Below are 23,110 nucleotides of genomic sequence, written 5' to 3'. Positions count from 1 at the left end.
CTGGTCTCGAACTCCTGGGCTCAGGTGATCTGCCCGCTTTGGCCTCCCAAAGTGCTGGGATTACAGGCATGAGCTACTGTGTCCGACTTTTGTGTGCTTTTAAAATGGACACAAATGGTATCAAAAAGTTTGCTTTTTTTCATTCAGTATTGTTTTTAAGATGTATCCATGTTGGTTTACTAGCTGTAATACATTTGAACAGTTACGTAAAAATATAGTTATTTATTTATTTATTTTATTTTTGAGACAGAGTCCTGCTCTGTCACTCAGGCTGGAGTGCAGTGGTGGATCTTGGCTCACTGCAACCTGTGCCTCCCGGGTTCAAGCAATTCTCATGCCTCAGTCTCCCAAGCAGCTGGGATTACAGGCTTGCACCACCACGCTCAGCTAATTTTTTTTTGTATTTTTAGTAGAGACAGAGTTTTCATCATGTTGGCCAGGCTGGTCTGGAACTCCTGGCCTCAAGCAATTCGCTGGTCTCAGCCTCCCAAAGTGCTGGGATTACAGGTGTGAGCCACCATGCCTGGGCAAAAATATAGTAGTTTACTTATCTATTCTCCTACTGAGAGACGGTTAAGATCGTTCATATTTTCTTGCTTCTACAAATAAAGCTGCAATGAAGTTCCTTGTACATGCCTAATGTAATATAGTCAGGAAGGTCTCTCTGAGGATTTTATCATTAAAACTGATTCTTGAAGGATGAAAAGCCAGCCAGGAAACAATATTTCAAGTATCTGCAACATAATGCAAGATACCTTCAGTGGGAGGGAATGGCATGTACTATGTAACCAGTGAAGTTACAGCATAGTAAGGGAATAAGCGGCAGGAGATGGGGAGTTTATTGAAATTTCTGTGAGTTGAATAGATATCTTTAAAAATAGAAAAGTATTATGTATCAAAAATAATGTTCTAAAGAAAAATAGGGTGAAAATTCAGCAATAGGACTATGAAACTTACTGTGCTTGAATTATTGGAGACCAGAGAGGTAAAGTAAATGAAAGCTCCTGAGTGCAGTGATATCCCACCTCCCAACCAGATAGTGTTACCAAAATGCCAGGGGTTTGGTCTAGGTCCCATTGCTCCCTGCACAGAAAGCCAATCACTGAGACAACGACTATTGTCAGGGAAGTAAGCATTCCATCTCTCTGACTGACTAAAATTGGGGGTTTATATAGTGGGAAAGGAATGTAACTACATGTGGGTAAACAGGAATTAGGGAGAGGTAAGGAAATCATGAAGGATGAGGGACCTGGCTTCTTATTGTCTAGACATCGTGACCTGGTTTAGGTTTCTTGAAACTATCTGGGAGGCGTGAGGGTTATTTTCCTGAGAAAGGAACTCAGTTAAGACAAATATAAGTTTCAAGCTTTAAAACTGGAAGGGTCAATATCTATGTTTATTTTAAAAGACTGTAAACACCGGTTCTATGGGACAACTGGGCTGATTTCAGTAATATAGCCACTTGGCAAACATAGGAAGGGCTAGTAGAATAAATTAATGGGGAAGGAAAGAAAATGTTAGCATGTTTGGCTGAGTTACTAAAGAAATGACCCATATTCAAAGTACTTTTGGAAAGTTTCCAATTTATCATTTTAAAGCTTACAGTAAAATATTTGACACTATAGTATAGGTACATACTTCTTTCATTCACATTTTTCAGTTGTTCCTCTATTTGGTGATCACATGATTCACACTTCAGATCGTTTCAGAACTAGCAGCATGATATTTTCTCAGCTCTTAAATTGACTGAAATGCTTCAGATGTTTCATGAGATTAATCTGATTTTAACAAAAGGAACAAAAAAGACTGCAAAACATGGAGAAAAAGGGGAATTTCCTTTAAAGCCCTTTTGATGGACAAATGAAATTATGATACATATGGTTTCATTTAATGTACAGCTGCCCCTCAGACTCAAAAGGGTTGAAAAGGAATTGAAAAGTATTTTTTTTCATTATTTTGATAAGATTTGCAATCACTTCTATCCAAAATGGAAAGCAACAGCAGAAACTGCATTCATTCAACAGATGCGGCATTCATAGTGAAGTCGAGGAGGAACCATGGGCATGGTCTGACCAACCTAGAAAAAAATGAGAACACTGTAATGGCTTTGCATTTAGAATAAAACCCAAACTTCTTACTGTGGCCTCTAAAGCCATTAGCAGAGTAGCCTTTGCCTGCCTCTCCATGCAAATTAAAACCACACAATTAATTTGTGTAGGGAGCAAACAAATTTTGTTAGAATGTCTATAATCAAAAAGATGAAAGATAACAAGCGTTGGTGAAGGTGTGGAGAAAAGGGAACCCTTGTACACTATTTGATGTGAATGTAAATTCGTAGTACACCCATTTTGGAAAACAGTATGGAGGTTCCTTAAGAAACTAAAAATAGAATTACTACAGGATGCAGCAATCTCACTTCTGGGTATATATCCAAAGGAACTGAAATCAGCATGTTGAAGAGATGTCTGTACTCCCATGTTCACTGCACCATTATTCATAATAGCTAAGATGTGGCATCAAAGTGTCCATCAACCAATGAATGAATTAAAAAATGTGGTATAAATACACAACAGAATACTATTCAGCCTTAAAAAAGAATGAAATCCAGGCCGGGCATGGTGGCTCACGCCTGTAATCCCAGCACTTTGGGAGGCCAACGTGGGTGGATCACCTGAGGCCAGGAGTTTGAGACCAGCCTGGCCAACATGGCCATCTCTACTAAAAATACAAAAAAAAAAAAAAAAAAAATTCGCTGGGCGTGGTGGCACGCGCCTGTAATCCCAGCTACTCAGGAGGCTGAGGCAGGAGAATCGCTTGAACCCGGGAGGCCAGGTTGCAGTGAGCCAAGATCGCGCCACTGCACTACAGCTTGGGCGACAGAGCAAGACTCCGTCCCCCCACCCCCCCAAAAAAAGAAGTAGACAAGTAGAGAGTAGAATGGTGGTTACCACCAGAGGCTGGGTAGGGCAGCGGATGGGGAAAGGAGTAATGTTAGTCAAAGGATACAAAGTTTCAGTTAGGAGGAATAAGTTCTGATGATCTATTGCACAGCAATGTGACTACAATTAACAATAACCTTTTGTATCTTCCTAAATTGCTAAAAGTGGATTTTAAATGTTCTCACCAAAAGAAGTAAGTATGTATATCATTGATAGATACGTTAATAGCCTGATTTGCTCATTCCACAATGGTTACATGTTTCAAAACATCACATTGTATGCCATAAGTATATACTACCAACCATTAAAAATAAAAATAACATTTAAAAATGAGGTAGCTGCCTTCCAGCAAGTGTCTGTAGGGGGTATAAATAATCCCAATGCATTTTAATAACCAGCACAATGATATTCTTTTCCAATGTGCTTTAGGACCACAAAGGGAGGGAACAAGTGAGGTTACACCTTCAGAAGCAAATGAGCTGCTTTCAACAATGATAAAGAATTACTCAAGTGATGACAGTAAGAGTATTCTAACCTTAGGGAACATCATGAACATCCCTTACACCTAAGAGAAGATGAAACTGCAAAAAGATGTTTGAAAGGGGTCGCAGCAACGAATGCTTCTAATGGTGAAGCTCTACGTTAGCTGCATATTAGAATCTCCTTGGGAAAGTTCAAAAAATCCCCAAGCCCAGACCTCACGCCAGACCAATTAAATCTGAATCTATAGGGTGGAACCCATAGACCTAAGTATTTAAACAAACAAACAAAACTCAGATAATTCCAAAGTGCAGCCAAGGCTGAGAATCGCTGTTTTAAAGCAGGTGCAAAAAATTAAACGTGGACTTTGATAGGGGGACGGTGGTAGGCATGGATGAACTGAAAAGCCCTTCAGAATAGAGCGGTGACTGCGAGAGCAAGGACAAAAACTATATGAGAGCCCGTGGCAGGAGATTTAAGGGCCATTTTTGTGTGGAACTGACAGGATTTGGGGGACGGTGACGCCCTCAGCATACACCCGACTCTATTAAAGTTGAGTTATTCTGCCAGCGGCCCTGTCTCTACCCGCAATCATATTTTCTAGCACCTTTTCCCACAGTTTGAAAAAAAAAAAAAAGGCGAAAACGTTCTCCCACGTAACGCGCCGTGGACGTGTATGGGAGGAGCAAAGGCCTGAGAATCACAAGCGCGCGGCCGCTACCACTTCTTCGCGATTCCAGAACCAGAATTCACGAACATTTAGAGAAAGCCTCCCTCGGCTGTGTTTGTGCCCCACTTAACGGAGCGATGGTGGATTTCTCTGGGCAAATTGTCGCCTTTACAACGCCAGGGGGCGGAGGCGGGAGGGAGAGCTGCAAGGGTAAGGGCGGGGCAACTGCTGACGTTCCCGCTGACGACTCCGACTCAGCCCTCACCCTGGTTTCCGGCGGCGCGCGGCTCCCTTTTCCGCTCTCCCGCGCGCGCACAGGTACCGCCTCACTCCCACGCGCCCCCCCAGCGCTGCCGCGCTAGACAGCTGAGAGAACAGACACAGACCTGTCTGAAGGTCCTCTGCAGGTCCCCCTTCCGCTCTGCCGATCGACTTCCGCCTCGGGCAGTCAACATGTACGTTGCGGCTGTCTGGCGAAGCTGCTTCTGAGCGTTTGCGGAGGCGCAGCTTCCCCTCTGCGGGGCCGCCCTGCTTCCCCCCCATCCCCGCCTCCCCCCGCCCCTCGCTCCCGTCCCTGGGGTCGGCGGACTTCTCGCTACATGGGGGCGGGCTTCCGCGGTCGGCGCACGGCTTCCTGTTCTGAGGCGGCCCGGCGGTAGGCGGTGGCGACTGTGCCCGCTCCCGTTTCGGCGCGGTGACCGAGCGCCCGGGAGGCTCGAGGACCGCATCGTGTGCCGTTGCGCCAAGCCCGGTCCTGCGCCGCCATGGCCCCAGTGCAGCTGGAGAACCACCAGCTGGTCCCGCCCGGAGGCGGCGGCGGGGGCAGCGGCGGACCCCCGTCAGCCCCAGCCCCTCCTCCCCCGGGAGCCGCCGTGGCGGCGGCCGCTGCAGCTGCGGCTAGCCCGGGCTACCGGCTGAGCACCCTCATTGAATTTCTGCTGCACCGGGCCTACTCGGAGCTTATGGTGTTGACGGACCTGTAAGTGCCCCGAAACCCCTGCCTGTTCCCCAGCCCCCCCTTCCCGCCCAACCGGCTGAGACGTTTGCACCTCCCTCTCCCCGAGAGGCTGCTGTGTTCTCCGCTGGACTGCTTAGTCTAGAATTTTTGAACTCCTGGGGTTCAGCGGAGGTGAACTTTGTATCTGGGGTCTTTGTATCTGGGGTCTTCCTGGCAACGATGCAACCGAGACTTGTTAATTTTGCGTGTTGTTACACTTCCACTGAAAATTGTATGAAATTTTTGTCCGAGTTCCCAACAGAACTCTCTTGATTTCTTGGCTGGAATACATAATATTCGAGCTTTCAGAAAAAACTCCATAGACGGGAAATTTGTATTACAGCCTCTTGACGATACGTTTTAAATGTAAGCTGTTATTGCTTCTAAGTTAATGGAGGAGCTACATGCGTTGTGTATAAAATACAAATTTGAATTCAAAGTACTTTTTTCTGGAACTTTTGAGTGTTTGATGTCTTAATTAAGTTAGTGTGAGTAAAATTTTTTTTCTATGTAGTCTGTTATTTCTTGGAGTATGAAGGGGGTTTATAAATCACCTAGTTACCTATGAAATGCCTTGGGGCATGATTAAGTTGTTAATCCCTTCAGAATAGGATCAGAATATACTAATGAATTTCAGTGTGTGAAGAAAAGGCACCGTAACATTTTGGGACTCAGTTGTACATCTTATAACCCAGGTTCAGAAAAAGTTAATCAGAATTTTATTTTTTATCTATTGCAAGACTTCAGATCAGGGTTATCAGTTGAGATACATTAGTATGCAGATATTAGGCTGTAAAGCGTCACAGTAATTCGTTTTTAGAGATTGATAACAGATACTTGTTTGCAGATGACTGAAAGAATAGCCTCCACTTACTCCTGTAAAACGTCATTCTCAGTTTTGATGTACTGTACTTTTTTGAATGGGACGGAAAAAAGTAGAGTTAAAGAAGCCTGCCCATGGCTAATGAGGAATTTAAATAGCTGTCAGGATTAGGGACTATTGTAATGACATACCTCTCTGCACCATTTATTGTTGGATTTCATAAAAATCCAAGAATATCCATGAGAAAGTTTAATGTATGTGAAGGTCACTGTTCTATATAGAGCTATGGAAAAAAAAATGTTGAAAACTGATTCTGTCGGTGGTGTAGTTTGCTTTTCCATAGGGGATTTGTAGATATTCCTTGAATTGTGGTTTTTTGTCTTTTTACTATTTTAGGAGTTGGTGTATGAAGAGAGGAACATCTGTTTTATTGCTGTAGAATAAGTATGTAGTTATAGTCCCACATGCTTTATATGATGATTCCCATATTTGTATCTCCAGCACAGACCTCTCTGATGAACTCCAGACTCTATATCCAGATGCCTACATTTCAGTATCTTGATAGGTGTTTCAGCATAGCAACTCCAGGACCAAACTCCTGATTCCACTGTCCTCCCTCCTGCAAAACCTTCTTTGCGATCTCACTAAATAGTATCTCCATTCTTCCTGTTGTTGCTCAGGTCAAAAATTTTGGAGTAACTCCTAGCTTCTCTTTCTTCACATCCTACATACATCAGCAAGTCCTGTTATCTTTGTCTTCAGAGTCTGACCATTTCTCAACACTTCCACCAAGTGTTGGTCCAAGCCACCTTATCCTTCACCTGTGTACTGCAGTAGTTAGCTCACTGGTATCTCTGTAGTTCCCTTGCCCCTTCTATAGTTTCTTCTCCACAAAATAGCCAGAATGATTCTTTTAAAATTTCTCTGCTCAGAACCCTTTGATGGTTCCCCATCTCACTGAGATTAAAAAGTTTTGATAATTACCAGGTGTGGTGGCTCATACCTGTAATCCCAGCACTTTGGGAGGCTGAGGTGGTATCACTTGAGCCCAGGAGTTTGAGACTCTGTCTCTACGAAAAATAAAAAATTAGCTGGGTGTGGTGGCCCAAGTCTGTAGTTCTAGCTACTTGGGAGGCGGAGGTGGGAGGATTGCTTAGGCCCAGGAGGTTCGCTTGAGCCCAGGAGGTTGAGGCTGCAGTGAGCATGATCACACCACTGCACTCCAGCCTGGGTGACAGTGAGATCCTTTCTCAAAAAAAAAAAAAAAAGAAAGAAAGTGTTGATAATCACCTGTATAGTGATCATAAAATTTATGGTCCAAACCGGGACACTTTTGAGTGTAATAGGGCTGATGATAATAATGTCAGAACAAGAGGCATAAACTAGGACTGTCTTGGGCAAACCAGAAAACCAGAACATCTGGTCATTTTACCTTTAAGGCCTTACATGATGTGCCTTCTCTTTTCCTTACCTTTTTTTTTTTTTTTTGGTCACCAACCTCTTTACCACTTTTGGTTTGTCCCTTACCTCTTTAACTGCATGTCCTGAAACTCTCCTCTTTGCTTATCCTGTTCTAACCACATTACCCTTCCTGATGTTTCTTTTTTGAGACAGGGTCTCGCTCTGTTGCCCAGGCTGGAGTGCAGTGGCACAGTCATGCTCACTGCAGCCTCTTGACCTGGGCTCAACCGCTCCTCCTGCCTCAGCCTCCCAAATAGCTGGAACTACAGGCATGTGCCACCATGCCCAGCTAATTTTTTTATTTTTGATAGAGACAAGAGTCTCACTGTGTTGCCCAGGCTGATCTTGAACTCCTGGGCTTTAAGCAATCCTCCCACCTCTGCCTCCCAAACCTTTTTTTTTTTTGAGACAGAGTCTCACTGTGTTGCCCAGGCTGGAGTGCAATGGTGTGATCTCGGTTTGCTGCAGCCTCCGCCTCCCGGGTTCCAGTGATTCTTGTTCCTCAGCCTCCTGAGTAGCTGCGATTGCAGGTATGCACCACCACACCTGGTTAATTTTTGTATTTTTAGTAGAGATGGGATTTCACCATGTTCACCAGGCTGGTCTCAAACTCCCAACTTCAGGTAATCTAACCTCCTTGGCCTCCCAAAATGCTGGGATTACAGGTGTGAGCCATTGCACCCAGCCTCCAAACCTTCTTGATGTTTCTTGTTAGTGCCTAGCACGGTGCCATCTTCAAGCCCTTGCTTTTTTCCCTAGAAATTTCTTGTTAGTGCCTAGCACAGTGCCATCTTCAAGCCCTTGCTTTGTCCCTAGAAATCTGTGTGGATTGCTTTCTCATTAGTCCTTTAGGTCCTTGTTTACATACAATTTATCAGAAAGATTTTCTCTGACCACCTATAAAATAGTACTCTGCCCCTTCACTCTGTCCTTCTTACTTGCTGCTCTATTTTTCTTTACAGCACTTATTGCCACCTGACATTATTAGTTTGTTGTCTGTTCCCACCCCATAAGGACAGAGATTTTGATTTGTTTGTGACTTTCCCTGGGGCCTAGAACAATGCCTGGCACACAGGGCTTAACTAAGTATTTATTGATTTAATACATGAATGAATTTTTAGAATTGTCATAAATCAATATATGGTTTGATAGAAGAAATAACTAGTGTTTGATAAATCAGTAGGGTGACTAGTTTGCAAGAATCTGTTGTACACTTCAAAATAGCTAGAAGAGAATAATTCAGATGTTTCCAGCATAAAGAAAAATATTTAAGGTGATGGATATCGCAAGTACACTGATTTGATCTTTACAAATTATATAAATGTATGAAATTATATATACTGTGAAACCATACATCTTTAAATCATGGGAAATTTAATAGGAAAAGTTATTTTTGCTCTTGATACACAGGTATACTAAAAAACTTTTTTCACTTTTGATTGTGGTAATTATTAATAAAATTAGTTTGGAAACTTACCATGGAAGTTCCTAAATAGTATATTTTCCCTAAAAACTGTCAGGATTAATATGTTAATGTCGAGCCCGTGTTCTAGCTATACTTTATAAGTCTTTAGGGAAACAGTTACGTATTTCAGTAACGTGATGCTTGCGTGTGAACTATCGAAGGTAAAAAGGACAACCTTGGTAACTTAGGTGGTTTTGTTTTGGTGTCAGATTTCTGGGTTTTTTTCCTTCTGCTTGTCCACCTCCCTTCCCCCTCAACATACATGCTCTCATCCTAGAGTTTACTCTCTGCCTTGACGTTTTAGAGACCTAGGTTCTACTCTTTATTGTTTTTTGAGATAGGGTCTTGCTCTGTCACCCAGGCTGGAATGCGGTGGCACAATCATGGCTCACTGCAGCCTGAACTTCCAGGGCTCAGGTGATTCTCCCACTTCAGCCTTCCAAGTAGCTGGACTACTTGCCACCACAGTTGGCTAATATGTATTATTTGTAGAGATGGGGTAGCCATGTTGCTTAGGCTGGTCCCGAACTCCCGAACTCAAGTGATCTGCAGCCCAACCCCCGCCCCCCGCCAAGCCTCCCAAAGCGCTGGGATTACAGGTATGAGCCATGTACCTGGCCCTTTTTTTTTTTTTTAACTTCTTTTAATTAAAATCAGAAAATGCCAGGATCTCAGTCATGTCATCTTGTCTTATTGTGCTTTGGTGTAAATAAGTTTCTATGCCTTACTTCCCAACATTTGCATTTTAGAGCTTTTACCCTATATGGTAGCTTTCTTATCCATAAAATAATTTCAGATAGATTAGGAGGAATAGGGGAAAGGGGAGGCAGGCAGCAAAACCTGTCTTTTGTCCCTGAACTGATGCGGCCTCTGACATGAGATGGTCCTTTTAGGGTCTCTGAGGCAGGTAAGAGGAGTGGGAACAATGATTGCTGTTCTTTCTACCCCCAGAGGCTCTACTCACCCTTCTCCCCTTATAGATACCCATCGTTCTCATTCTCCCCCTCCCTTGAGGTGAAGACAAGGGAAGGGCTGTGGATTCTCAATGAGTGTTCTCAGGAGGTTTGGCATGTAGAGCAACTTGCCAGTAGCTGCCTTTATTTGCAGTCTTCTAACAGGACCTTAATTTCTGCTTCATCCCTCTGGTCTTCATCCCACCTAGCTCTCTTTATCATTCTGACCATAACTTTAACTTCCATCTCACTGTCTACCCTAAGAATAGCAGGTAACTATAAGCCAGAGCTCATTTTAATATTTTCTCCTCCTTGTACTTTGAACCTCTGGAAGTAGTTTTAGTTTTTCTGTTCCTGTGGCACATGGGTGGGAGACAATCTAAATGGCTGGGTGTGTATACTTCAAGAACTGATTAGCTGTGGAAGAGGCATGAGAGTTGTTTAGGCCATTGAATCTTGGACTGTGGGATAGAGGTTAACAGAATGTGGCAATTCAGGAGGCATTAAGGATCTTTCTAGACATCAGTGGATGTGAATGTTAAATGGTATAACTTATCTGGGAAGAAGTTGACATTGGTTGCTGGCTATCAATATTGGAGGACTAGCAAAAAGAAATTTAAAAATCCTATTGGAGCTGTTTAAAAGCAATAAAACATTTTTCATCTAACCACCATGCAACATAATTACTGTAAAACCTTTGACATACACTGGCCCTTTTGTATGCTTAGCTTCCAGTTTTGTCCACCATAACACAACATGGAGGGATTATTGCTTGGAAACAGGTATCCATTGGATACAGGGAGGCTGGCAACCAAGTAGTAAGTTCTGCATCTGTGACCATTTTGGTTTTAAAATAATCTTTTCTCTGTTACCCTATGATATAGTGTGCTAATGTGGGACTTGGGCTTTTTAAATGTTTGAGGTTCATGCAATACGTTTTGAAGTATTTTGAATGGAGAGAAATGTTCTTTGGTTGGTTTTTGCCTTACAACCATGCTACTGGAAACTCATAAATCTAAAAAAGCGTAGGTAGCCACATGACCCTGTAGTAGCTGTTTACCCAGTTTTTCTGAAACATTAATGTGTTTAATAGAGTCAAAGTAAAGACTATTATCACATTAGAATGAAGGTATGCATGTATTTAATCAATTTCTGTTTTGTTTTTTTTTTTTATCATCTTAGACTGCCAAGGAAATCTGATGTGGAAAGGTGAGTATGAAAACAAACAAACAAAAAACCCCTTAAAGTCTCCTTATTGATCAATCTATGAGTGTTGCTGTGTGGGTATGGGTGGTGTAGGGCTGTGGACTGGAAACCTAGGCCCAAAGAGTCTAGAATGATTTTTCACACCATGGGTTTAGGGAGTCCTGGGAAATGTAATTTCCTCACCCTTAACAATAGTTGGTGTGAGACCAGTTCTACATCTTCTATTCTGCAAACCTTTATTGAGTGACTGACCTAGTCAAGTCCCTACGGGTGATATTAAGATGTAGAAGGTATAGTCTGTAAAGGAAGACGCTGAGGAGCAGCAGACTGGCTTTAGAAAGTTGACTGCCACAGGCATGGTGGCGTGCACCTGTAGTCCTAGCTACTCAGGAGGTTGAGGCAGAAGAATTGTTTGAACCCAGGAGGCAGAGGTTGCAGTGAGCAGAGGTCAGCGCTCTAGCCTGGGCAACAGAGTGAAACTTTGTCTCAAAAAAAAAAAACAAAACTAAGTTGGCTGCTAATTTATCACTTGCAACAATGATGCTATTAAGTATCTTTAGAGAATTGACATTTGCCTGCTGCTCCTACTGTTACATAGTTAACATTTTGATTCAGTTGGTGCTTGGAGCTTAAGATTTAACTTAAGGCTAAAATGTTTCCAGAGGCCAAAGGAACAAGCTAAATTAAAGTTTCAAAAAAATCATTTGATGGAGATTTAAATTGTAACTACAGTATATGGTACTTGACCATATCTTTGGCACTACTTATGCTCCTTGGTTGATTTTTTTTTTTTTAAATACCAAATCACTTGGCAACTTTTTAGCATTTCTTAGTGGCAACACTCCATTGCCAACCCCAGCTTAACTTTTTGATCGACTTAGAGATCAAAAAGGTAGAAGTAAAAGAGACAATTAAGGCAATCTGTGTTATGGTTTGGCTGGTCAGTATTAAAGGAGGAAAACGTTAAGTCAAGGATTTGTTCTGTCTCCTGTGGGGTATGAAGGGAAACTGGACCTTTGGAAAACTCATGTTCCCTATCACTTGAGACGACATGGTGTCAGAAAACTATGTTACTATAGTTTACAAAGGGGACATCTCCATTCTAGTAGAGGACTGCATTTGGGAAACTGAATTAATAATAGACAAATGTGTTTGCTCTGTGAGAGGAGCAGATACATTGCATCCTCTGTAAGCCATTGCTGAGTTAGAGTGAAGATACTGAAGTTCCCAGCCCTGAGATCTGCTGGATCTTAATATGTGTTTAACATTTCTGCTGTGTCTCAGTCTTGTCTCATGATCCTTCATAGACACTGGCAAAGAGTTATAATTATGCCCTTGATTCTTCTCTTTATAGTACCACTAATCATTGCCGGCCTATCTTTAAGAGGGCTTTTTAGGGTGCTTGTGGGCTATGTGTGCTCTCAGTAGGAGCTAGCCTCTAGCCTTCAGTCAGGATTGTACTTCAGCAAGAACTTTTACTTTGGTGCATTGCGTTGTGGTGGTGGTATTGGCAAGATGCAGAGATGTGGATTGGATCTGTAGGTCATTGAACAGCTGTACTAAGATTAATAGGTCAGAGCCTACTTGGAGGGAGGTTGGTGTCCTGCTGGGTCCTGTCATCAGTCCTGGCTTGTTGCATATTTTTTTCAGTGTCTTAAACCATGAAAGATATGATTATCAGTTTTATAGCTGCTATGAAGTTGAGAGATCTAGCTAACACGTTGATTGACATTAGTAAAGCTTTTGGGGCTTTAGGATGAGATAAAAGTACTGATGAGTATTGGGGGAAAGGAATAATAGTGAGTATAGGATAAAACTAGATATGGACAGACCTTTTATTTTTAGTACTCAAAGTAATTTCTTTAGCTTTGCTTGGATATTTTTTAATGTATCTAAGTTTGTCACTGAAATTAGTTTGGTAAAGAGTTACATAGTTAAGTTCTTTAATTATTCAATTTTTTTTTTTTTTTTGAGACGGAGTCTCGCTCTGTTGGCCAGGCTAGAGTGCAGTGGCCGAATCTCAGCTCAGCTCACTGCAAGCTCCGCCTCCTGGGTTTACGCCATTCTCCTGCCTCAGGCTACCGAGTAGCTGGGACTGCAGGCATCTGCCACCTCGCCCGGCTAGTTTTTTTGTAGTTTTTGGTAGAGACGGGGTTTCACTGTGTTAGCCAGGATGGTCTCGATCTCCTGACCTCGTGATCCGCCCGTCTCGGCCTCCCAAAGTGCTGGGATTACAGGCTTGAGCCACCACGCCCGGCCTGATTATTCAATCTTTCATGCTGGTGCAGGATGGGAAATGGTGCCCTTTTGTAGAATGAATACAGTTTCAGGCTTTGGTAATGATCAGTTTCAATTCCTTTCACTTACCAAAAGGGTTACTAATTACTTACTAATTACTCCTAATTTCAGTTATGAGTTTATAATTCATAACTCTTCATTTAATCCCTTCTGTGAACCAGTTTACTTCTGCTGCCATATACTGAATTTAGTATATTTTTGTAAACAACTTTTATTACAATATAAAATCAATATAAAAATGTGACTTATTGCTAAGACGTTCTATTTGGTTTATTGCTCTGAGGTGAAAAAGCATATGCAGATAGTATACAAAATGTGACAGTAGTTCATATTTAGAGAAATACTTTAGGTGGCTCATTTTGTAGTGGTTTTAAGCAAAGACTGACTTATTTATATATATATATATTTATTTTTTGCTCAGCTGAAATAAATTGTGAAATACTTTTTCTAATATGTTGGTTCATTAAGAGTTGTTTTATTTTATAGGAAAATAGAAATAGTGCAGTTTGCTAGCCGGACACGCCAACTCTTCGTTCGATTATTAGCTTTAGTGAAATGGGCTAATAATGCTGGCAAAGTGGAAAAATGTGCGGTGAGTTAAACTTTTTATTTTACTTTGTATAAAATAACTTTTCAGATGTTATGATAGACATTTTAGCTTTAACTTATCCTTGCCGATTTGAGTGACGTGAATAATCATATTTCTGAATGATAATGTATATTTCTGCAGAAACTTAGTATTTGTTTATGGACACCTGATCAGAAAGAAGAGGAGGTAGCTGGAGACATCATTACATGAGGAGACTTTAAATATGAGACTGGGGCTAAAGGGGGAAAATTGTGAGTTTATATTTGTACGATTCCTTAGAATTTGCAAGGTTCTCCCTTACATTTTGCTTATTAATTCTTGACAATCCTGTGAGAATGGCAGAGTTGGTATTTTTTTTTTTCCAGTTTTACAGATGATGAAACGATAAGGTTCCTAGAAGTTATATGGCTTCTTCAAGGTCACAGAGGCTGATAACAGCATTTTTCTGTTTGTTTATCTACTAATTCTCCAAACCTCTAATAAGCACAGGGTATAGGGGACAGAGGATGGAATCTTCAATAAGGAATAGTCCCTGCCTTTGATAACCTCATGGTCTTTTGACTATTGAATCACTCTTTGGAATGCAAAGTGACATGCAGTGCAGTGTACCAAAGATGCTAAAATCTACCAGAAATAAAGTTTTATGCTATGTTCAAGAAGCGTTAAGGAATAAATCTTGATTTTTTTTTCACATTGTTCACTGTTGGCATATAGAAATACTGCTGATATTTTGTATGTTGATTTTGTATTCTGCAACTTCACTGAATTTATCAGTTCTAATAGTTTTTTGGTGGGGTCTTTAGGTTTTCCAAATATAAGATCATATCATCTGCAAACAAGGATAATTTGACTTCTTCCTTTCCAATTTGGATGCCCTTTCTTTCTTTTGTGTGATTGCTCTAGCTAGGAGTTCCAGTACTATGTTGAATAATAGTGGTGAAAATGGGCATCCTTGTCGTGTTCCGGGTCTGAGAGAAAGGGCTTTCAGTTTTTCTCCATTCAGCATGATCATTAGCTGTGGGTCTGTCAAATATGGCTTTTGTTATGTTGAGGTATGTTCCTTCTATACCTAGTTTTTTGAGGGTTTTTATCATGAAGGGATGTTGAATGCTATTACATGTGTTTTCAGCATCAGTTGAAATGATCACATGGTTTTTGATTTTCATTCTATAAATATGATGTATCACATTGATTGATTTGTATATTTTGAACCATCCTTGCATCCCAGGGATAAATCCCACTTGGTCATGATGAATTATCTTTTTAATGTTTTGTTGAATTTGGTTTGCTAGTATTTTGTTGAGAGGATTTTTGTATCAACATTCATCAGATATATTGGTCTATAATTTTCTTTTTTTGATTTGTCTTTGTCTGGTTTTGGTATTAGGGTAATACTGGCCTTGTAGAATGAGTTTGGAAGTTTCCCTCTTCCACTATTTTTTGGAATAGTTTAAGTAGGATTGTTATTAGTTCGTCTTTAAATGTTTGGTAGAATTCAGTAGTGAAACCATGAGGTCCTGGGCTTTTCTTTGCTGGGAGACAAATTATAATTAATATAATGAATTATAGCTTCAATCTTGTTACTTATTATTAGTCTCTTTGGGTTTTGAATTTCTTCATGGTTCAATCTTCACAGGTTGTATGTGTCTAGGAATTTATCTATTTCCTCTAGATTTTCCAATTTATTGGCATGTAGTTGCTTACAGTAGCCACTAATGATCCTTTGAATTTCTGTGGTATTAGTTGTAATGTTTCCTTTTCATCCCTGATTTTATTCATTTGGGTCTTCTCCCTTTTTTTCTTTGTGAGTCTGGGTAAAGGTTTGTCAATTTTGTTCATTTTTTCAAAAAACCAACTTGTTGTTTCATTGATCTTTTGCATTGTTTTCTTCATTTCAAATTCATTTATTTCTGCCCTGATCTTTAGGTTTCGGGTTTCTCTTGCTTTTGTAGTCTTTAAGATGCATCCTTAGGTTATTTATTTGAAGTTTTTCTTCTTTTCTGATGTAGGCACTTATAACTATAACTTTCTTTCTTAGTACTGCATCCCATAGGTTTTGGTATGTTGTGTTTCCATTATCATTTATTACAAGAAATTTGTAAATTTTCTTCTTAATTTGTTCATTGACCCACTGTTCATTTGGAAGTATATTGTTTCCGTGTGTTTGTATAGTTTCCAAAATTCCTCTTAATGTTTTCTAGTTTTGTTCCTTTGTGGTCAGAGAAGATACTTGATATTATTTCAGTTTTTCTGAATGTTTTAAGACTTGCTTTGTGGCCTAACATACGGTCTATCCTTGAGAATGATCTATGTGCTGAGGAGAAGAATGTGTATCCTGCAGCCTTTGGATAAAATGTTCTGTAAATATCTATTAGGTTTATTTGTTCCATAGTGCAGATTAAGTTCCATGTTTCTCTGTTGAGTTTCTGTCTGGGAGATCCGTCCAGTGCTGAAAGTGGGGTGTTGAAGTCTGCAGCTATTATTGTATTGACATCTTGCTCTTTAATAATATTAGTATTTGGTTTATGTATCTGGGTGCTCCAGTGTTGGATACATATATATGTTTACAATCATATCCTTTTTCTGAATTGACTCCTTTATCATTAATTACCTTGTTTGTCTCTTTTCATAGTTTTTGTCTTGAAATCTATTTTGTCTAAGTATAGCTACTCCTACTCCTTTTTAGTTTCCATTGACATATAAATCTTTTTCCATCCCTTTATTTTCAGTCTATGTATGTGTGTCTTTATAGGTGAAGTATGTTTCTTATAGGCAACAGATCACTGAGTCTTGTTTTTTTAAATCCATTCAGCCACTCTGTGCCTTTTTATTAGAGAGTTTAGTTCATTTACATTCAATGTTATTATTGATAAGTAGAGATTTACCCCTGCTGTTTTGTTGTTTTCTAGTTGTTTTGTGGTCTTCTCTTCCTTTTTCCCTTCCTTCTTATCTTCCTTTTAGTGAAGGTGATTTTCTCTGGTGACATGATGTAATTTCTTGTTTTTTATTTTTTGTATCCATTGTATTTTATTTTATTTTTTTTCTGAGACAGAGTCTTGTTTTGTTGCCCAGGTTGGAGTGCAGTGGTGCAATCTTGGCCCACTGTAACCTTTGACTCCCAGATTCTAAGTGATTCTACTGCCTCAGCCTCCTGAGTAGCTGAGATTACAGGCGCATGCCACCATGCCTGGTTAATTTTTATGTTTTTAGTAGAAACGGGGTTTCGCCTTGTTGGCCAGGCTGGTCTTGAACTCCGGACCTCAGGTGATCCACCTGCCTCGGTTTTCCAAAGTGCTGGGATTACAGGCGTGAGCCACTGTGCCTGGCCCATTGTGTGTTTTTTGATTTGAGGTTACTGTGAGGCTTGCAAATACTGTCTTATAACTCATTATTTTAAACTGATGACAACTTGACACTGATTGCATAAACAGACACGCAAAAAGAAAACTAATGAAAACTCTGCAATTTAACTTTATCTCCCTCCTTTTTAACTTTTTTGTTTCTCTTTAGTTCTTATTGTCTTGAAAAGTTCTGTGTCTTCAAAAGTTGTTGTAGTTATGATTTCCTGTTGGTTTATCATTTAGTCTTTCTATTTAAGATAGGAGTAGTTTACATAGTACAATTACAGTGTTATAATATTCTGTATTTTTCTGTGTGCTTACCATTACCAGTGAGTTTGTACCTTCAGATGATTTCTTCTTGCTTATTAATATACTTTTCTTTCAGATTAAAGAACTCCCTTTAGGTTTTCTTGTAGGACAGATCTGATGTTGATGAAATCTCTCAGCTTGTTTGTCAGAGAAAGTCTTTATTTCTCCTTCATGTTTGAAGGATATTTCCACCAGGTATACTATCCTAGGGTAAAAGTTTTTTTTCCTTCAGCACTTTAAATATGTCATGCCACTCTCTCCTGGCCTGTAAGATTTCCACTGAAAAGTCTACTGCCAAACGTATTAGAAAGCTCCGTTGTATGGTATTTGTTTCTTTTCTCTTGCTGCTTTTAGGATCCTTTCTTTATCCTTGACCTTTGGGAGTTTGATTATTAGATGCCTTGAGGTAGTTGTCTGGGTGCTAAATCTGCTTGGTGTTCTATAATCTTCTTGTACTTGAATGTTGATATCTTTCTCTAGGTTTGGGTAGTTCTCCGTTGTTATCCTTTTCAATAAACTTACTACACCATCTCTCTTTTTCTACCTCCTCTCTAAGGCTGATAATTTTGAGATTTGTCCTTTTGAGGCTATTTTCTAAATCTTGTAGGTGTGCTTCATTCTTTTTTGTTCTTTTGTCTCTTCTGACTATGTATTTTCAAATAGCCTGTCTTTAAGCTCACTAATTCTTTCTTCTGGTTGATCAACTCTGTTATTAAGAGATTCTGATGCATTCTTCAGTATGCCAATTGCATTTTTCAACTCCAGAGTTTCTGCTTGATTTTTAAAGCAGTTATTTCAATCTCTGTTAAATTTATCTGATAGAATTCTGAATTCATTCTCTGTGTTATCTTGAATTTCTTTGAGCTTCCTCAAAACAGCTATTTTGAATTTTTTGTCGGAAAGGTCTCATATCTCTATTTCTCCAGGATTGGTTCCTGGTACCTTCTTTTGTTCGTTTGGTGAGGTCCTGTTTTCCTGGATGATCTTGATCCTTTTAGATCTGGGCCTCAAAGAGTTAGGTATTTATTGTAGTCTTTGCAGTCTGGGCTTGTTTATGCCTGTCCTTCTTGAGGAGGCTTTCCAGATATTTGAAGGTACTTGGGCCCCAAGCTCAATAATGCTGTGGTTTTTGCCGACTCATAGAGGTACTGCCTTGATGGTCTTGGATAAGATCTGGAAGATTTCTCTGGATTACCAACCAAAGGCTCTTGTTCTTTTTCCTTAGTGTCTTCCAAACAAACAAAGTCTTGCTCTTTGTGCTGAGCCACCTGGAACTGGGGGTATGGTGATGTAAGCACCCATATGGCCACCACCACTAGGACTGCACCAGCTCAGACCTGAAGTCAGCACAGCACTGGGTCTTGCCCAAGGCCCAGTGTAACCACTACCTGGCTACCACTTACCTTCACTCCAGGCCCTAGGGCTCTATGATCAGCAGGTGGCGAAGCCAGTCAGGTTTGTGTTTTTCAGGATGGCAAGTTTCCCCAGGCTTTGGGTGAGCCCAGAGATGCTGTCTGGTGGCAGGGATTACAGTCAAAAACCTTAGTAATTTGCCTGATATTCTTTTCTTACTGTGGCTAAGCTGGCATTCAAACCACAATACAAATTCCTTCCTGCTTTTCCCTCCCCTTTCCACAGGCAGAGGAGCCTCCTGCTTTGGCTGTCACCGGCCCATGGGAGGGGTTCTGCTAGGCCACCACTGATGTTCGCTTAAAATCTAAGGATTCTTCGGTCAGCTTGTGGTGAATACTGCCAGGCCTGGGACTCATCCTTCAGGGCAGTGGGCTTCCCTCTGGCCCTGGGGAGGTCCAAAAATGCTTTCCAAAAGCCTAGGCCTGGACTTGGGGACCCCAAGAGCCTGCTTATGCTCTACCCCACTTTGACTGAGCTGGTACCTAAGGTGCAAAACAAAGTCCCCTTTACTTTTCCCCCTGCTTTTCTCAAACAGGAGTCTTTCACCATAGCCACCACAGCTCTGAATGTGCTTGGTCACACCTGAAGTTAGCACATCTCAGAACCCAAGGTCCATGGCGTACTACCTGGGTATCACTGCTGGTTATTCAGGGCCCAAGGGCTCTTTTATTCAGCAGGTGATGAATCCTGCCAGGACTGGGTCCTTTCCTTTAAGGCAGCAGGTTCCCTTCTGGCCCAGGATGTGTCTTTGTCATCTGTGAGCTAAAGCCTGGAATAGGGGCCTCAGTACTCTGCCTGGTGCACTGTCCTACTGTAGCTGAGCTGGTATCCAAGATGCAAGACAAAGTCCTTTTTACTCTTTGCTCTCCTCTCCACAAGCAGAAGAAAGGAGTCTCTTTTGTTGTCACAAGCTGCGCTGCCTGGGCTTTGTGGAAGGGTGGTGCAAGCTCTCCCTTAGGCCCCCCAGCTGGTGTATCCCTAGGTCATGTACCACCTAGTCCTCTGGCTCTGAGCCCAGCCTAGCGCTAGGAGTTGCCTAGGAATTGCAGCGCTTGTGTCCTAGACTACCTTTCATGTTTACCTAGGACTCCAGAGTACTTTGGCCCACGTTAGCAAGGCCTGCTGAGAAACTCAAGTTCTGACCGCTGCGATGGGCAATTCTCTGGCCAAGGCTGGTCCAATGCTCCTTCTGGCCCAGTACAACTTTGCTTTCCACTATGACAGGGCAGCACTGAGTTCAGTGTAAAGTCCCCCAGTCACTGTTCTCTCCCTCCCTTAAGTGCAGGGCCTCTGCTGGGGTAGCAGGGGAGGGGCGGTGTCAGCGATTCAAGACCGCTTCTCCTGCCCTTCTCAATGCCTTTCAGTGATATGAAGTTAAAACCAAGTACTGTGATGGCTTACCTGATTTTTGGTTTTTGTAACAGTGCTTTTCTGTGTGCAGATAGTAAAAATTTCATGTTCCTGGAGAGGGGGTGACTAGTGTTAGCTTGTATTCCACCATCTTGCTCTGACCCTCTCAGCATTTTTGTTTTCTGAACGTAGATACAGATGTGTTTATGTCAGGGATACAGTCCGTCAATGAGAATTAGAGGGATTGTTCATGTTTCAACCTAATGATTATTTGTTTTATTAGAGATTCTTGATAATGATCTTTAGCCATGCCAGATGTGTTATGAGTGTATAGATCCATCGTTTATAGAACTCTGACTAATGGTAAAACAACCTGGATAATGTTTTGCCTAAGAAAAAGAGAAAATATCTCTCATTCTCCTGGAGATTTTTTTCAGTAGCTTTATCGAGCTATCATTTACATACCATACTATTTACCCACTTAGAGTATACAATTCAGTGGTTTTTGTTATATTCACAGATATGTGCAACCTTCATCACAGTCAATTTTAGAACATTTTAATCACCTCAGAAAGAAAACCTGTGCCCTTTAGTTGTCACCCCCAGCTCTCCTCTAGCCCTAAGCAGCCGCAAATCTACTTCGTCTCAATAGATGTGCCTGTTCTGAACATTTCATATAAATGGAAGCAAATGTGTTGTGTTGTGATTGGCTTCTTTAACTTAGCATTTTTTTTTAGTGTAGTATTTTCAAGATTGATTCATGTGGTAGTGTGTGTCACTACTTCATTCCTTTTTATGGCTGAATTGCATGGATATACTACATTTTGTTTATCTGTTCAGTTAATAGGCATTTGGGTTGTTTCCAGTTTTGGATTATTATGACTAATGCTGTTGTAAATAGTCATGTCCAACTGTCTGGATGTATGCTTTTATTTATCTTGAGTGTATACCTAGGAGTGGGATGGCTAGGTCATATGGTAACTCTTTGTTGAACTTTTTGTGGAACTGCCAGACTGTTTTACAAAGTGGCCACACCATTTTGCATTTCCACCAGCAATGTATGGAAGTTTAGTTTCTCCACATCCATGCCAACACTTGTTGTTACCTGACTTTTTGAGTCTAGCCATCCTAATAGGTATGAAGTGGCATCTCATTAAAGTTTTAATTTGTATTTTCCTGATGACCAGTGATGTTGAACATGTTTTCATGTGCTTATTGGCCATTTGTGTGTCTTGTTTAGAGAAACATTTATTCAGTGTTAAATTCTAAAGGAGATTATTATTAAACATATTCACAGCTGGTGTGTGAATACTTAAAAATAACATGGATTAGTTTTTGTGAACTAAGACTATCTATGTGAATGGATTCACTAATCAGTTACTCAGAACTCAAGTTTTATCTTTTTTTTTTTTTTTTTAAAGACCTGGAGTCTCACTCTGTCATCCAGGCTGGAGTACAGTGCTGTAATCACAGCTCACTGCAACCTCGAACTTCTGGGCTCAAGCAGCCCTCCCACCTCAGCCTCCCTGAGTAGCTGAGACCACAGGCACACACTACTGTGCCCATCTAATTTTTAAAAAGTTTTTGTCGAGTTGGGGTCTTACTTGGTGGCCCAGTTTCGAACTCCTGGCTTCAAGCAATCTTCCCGCCTCCACCTCCCAAACTGCTGGGGATTACAGGTGTCAGCCACCACACCCAGCTACGTTTTATCTTGATTAATTTTTTTTTTTTTTGAGACGGAGTCTGGCTCTGTCGCCCAGGCTGGAGTGCGGTGGCCGGATCTCAGCTCACTGCAAGCTCCGCCTCCCAGGTTTACGCCATTCTCCTGCCTCCGCCTCCCAAGTAGCTGGGACTACAGGCACCCGCCTCGTCGCCCGGCTAGTTTTTTGTATTCTTTAGTAGAGACGGGGTTTCACCGTATTAGCCAGGATGGTCTCGATCTCCTGACCTCGTGATCCGCCTGTCTCGGCCTCCCAAAGTGCTGGGATTACAGGCTTGAGCCACCGCGCCCGGCCGATTAATTATATTTCTAAGTTCAAGAAATGTAGCTGAAGCTAGTGTATTTTGAGTTCAGTGAAGTAGTTTAGATAGTGTTTCATTCATTGTTTAAGTGGAGTGATAGGGGCTGGATAACTGTGGCATCCCAGTAGGGTTGATGCATGTCTTTCTGCTGGAGAGGTCTTTGGTACTCTTTGAGCTCGACTTTGGTCTGATAAGCATTTTTACAGTGACCTGAGTTAAGGGAGATATGAGATGGCCTAAATCTGAGTAAAAGCCTGTTAAAAAGTTGAGAATATATTAGCAGTGTCATGACTGTTAATAAGAAGTTAACGTTGGTGGCATTGATAGAAATTCATTGTACTAGTCATAGAAGGTAGCATTTTTACTGGACCATGCTGTGTATTGGGTCTAACTAAGAATTAGAAGAAATATTTTTGTTGTTGTTGTTTCACCTCTTCTGATTATTGACTTTCTTTGGGCAAGTGTCTTAACCTAAGCCTCAATTTTCTCATCTCTAAGCTCATAGTAATTATCTGGTTGTACTTCCTAGAGTTGCAAAAATCAAATAAAGTGTTTGAAAACACTAAGAAATTGTAGAGCACTGTGTTTTTTGTGATGTTGGTATTAATTCTGGGTACTATGTTTTAAGTTGGCCCCTGACAGCCTGTTCGAAGGACATGAGAGAGAAAACTTTTAAGTATTGTTCTAGAATAGAACTAGAAGATGGCCGGGTGCAGTCTTCAGCTTGCAGTGAGCTGAGATCCGGCCACCGCACTCCAGCCTGGGCGACAGAGCCAGACTCCGTCTCAAAAAAA

The 23,110-nt window shown here is 41.1% G+C and overlaps 2 protein-coding genes across 2 annotated transcripts in view; one reads left to right on the top strand and one right to left on the bottom strand.

Annotated features, from left to right (window-relative positions):
• Window positions 1–1,566: 1,566 nt before the first annotated feature.
• MED14OS (MED14 opposite strand) lies at window positions 1,567–4,900 on the bottom strand. Its single transcript, XM_011942285.1, has 2 exons — window positions 4,476–4,900; window positions 1,567–2,077 (listed from the first exon to the last, which is right to left on the bottom strand). Exons 1-2 carry the CDS (start codon window positions 4,815–4,817, stop codon window positions 2,018–2,020), a joined length of 402 nt encoding a protein of 133 aa, XP_011797675.1. The 5' UTR covers window positions 4,818–4,900; the 3' UTR covers window positions 1,567–2,017.
• The window catches only part of MED14 (mediator complex subunit 14), an 87,998-nt gene continuing 69,423 nt past the window's right edge, over window positions 4,536–23,110 (top strand). Inside the window, exons 1-3 of the mRNA XM_011942295.1 lie at window positions 4,536–5,068; window positions 10,971–10,997; window positions 13,779–13,884. Of these exons, the coding sequence (XP_011797685.1) occupies window positions 4,854–5,068; window positions 10,971–10,997; window positions 13,779–13,884 (348 nt within the window). The 5' untranslated portion in view covers window positions 4,536–4,853. The remainder of the gene's footprint in view (window positions 5,069–10,970; window positions 10,998–13,778; window positions 13,885–23,110) is intronic.

Source organism: Colobus angolensis, unplaced genomic scaffold (genome assembly GCF_000951035.1).
Source record: "Colobus angolensis palliatus isolate OR3802 unplaced genomic scaffold, Cang.pa_1.0 Scaffold103, whole genome shotgun sequence".
NCBI lineage: Eukaryota > Metazoa > Chordata > Mammalia > Primates > Cercopithecidae > Colobus > Colobus angolensis.
The sequence above is the reverse complement of the archived record's forward strand: the minus strand, read 5'-3'. Positions and strand labels throughout refer to the sequence as shown.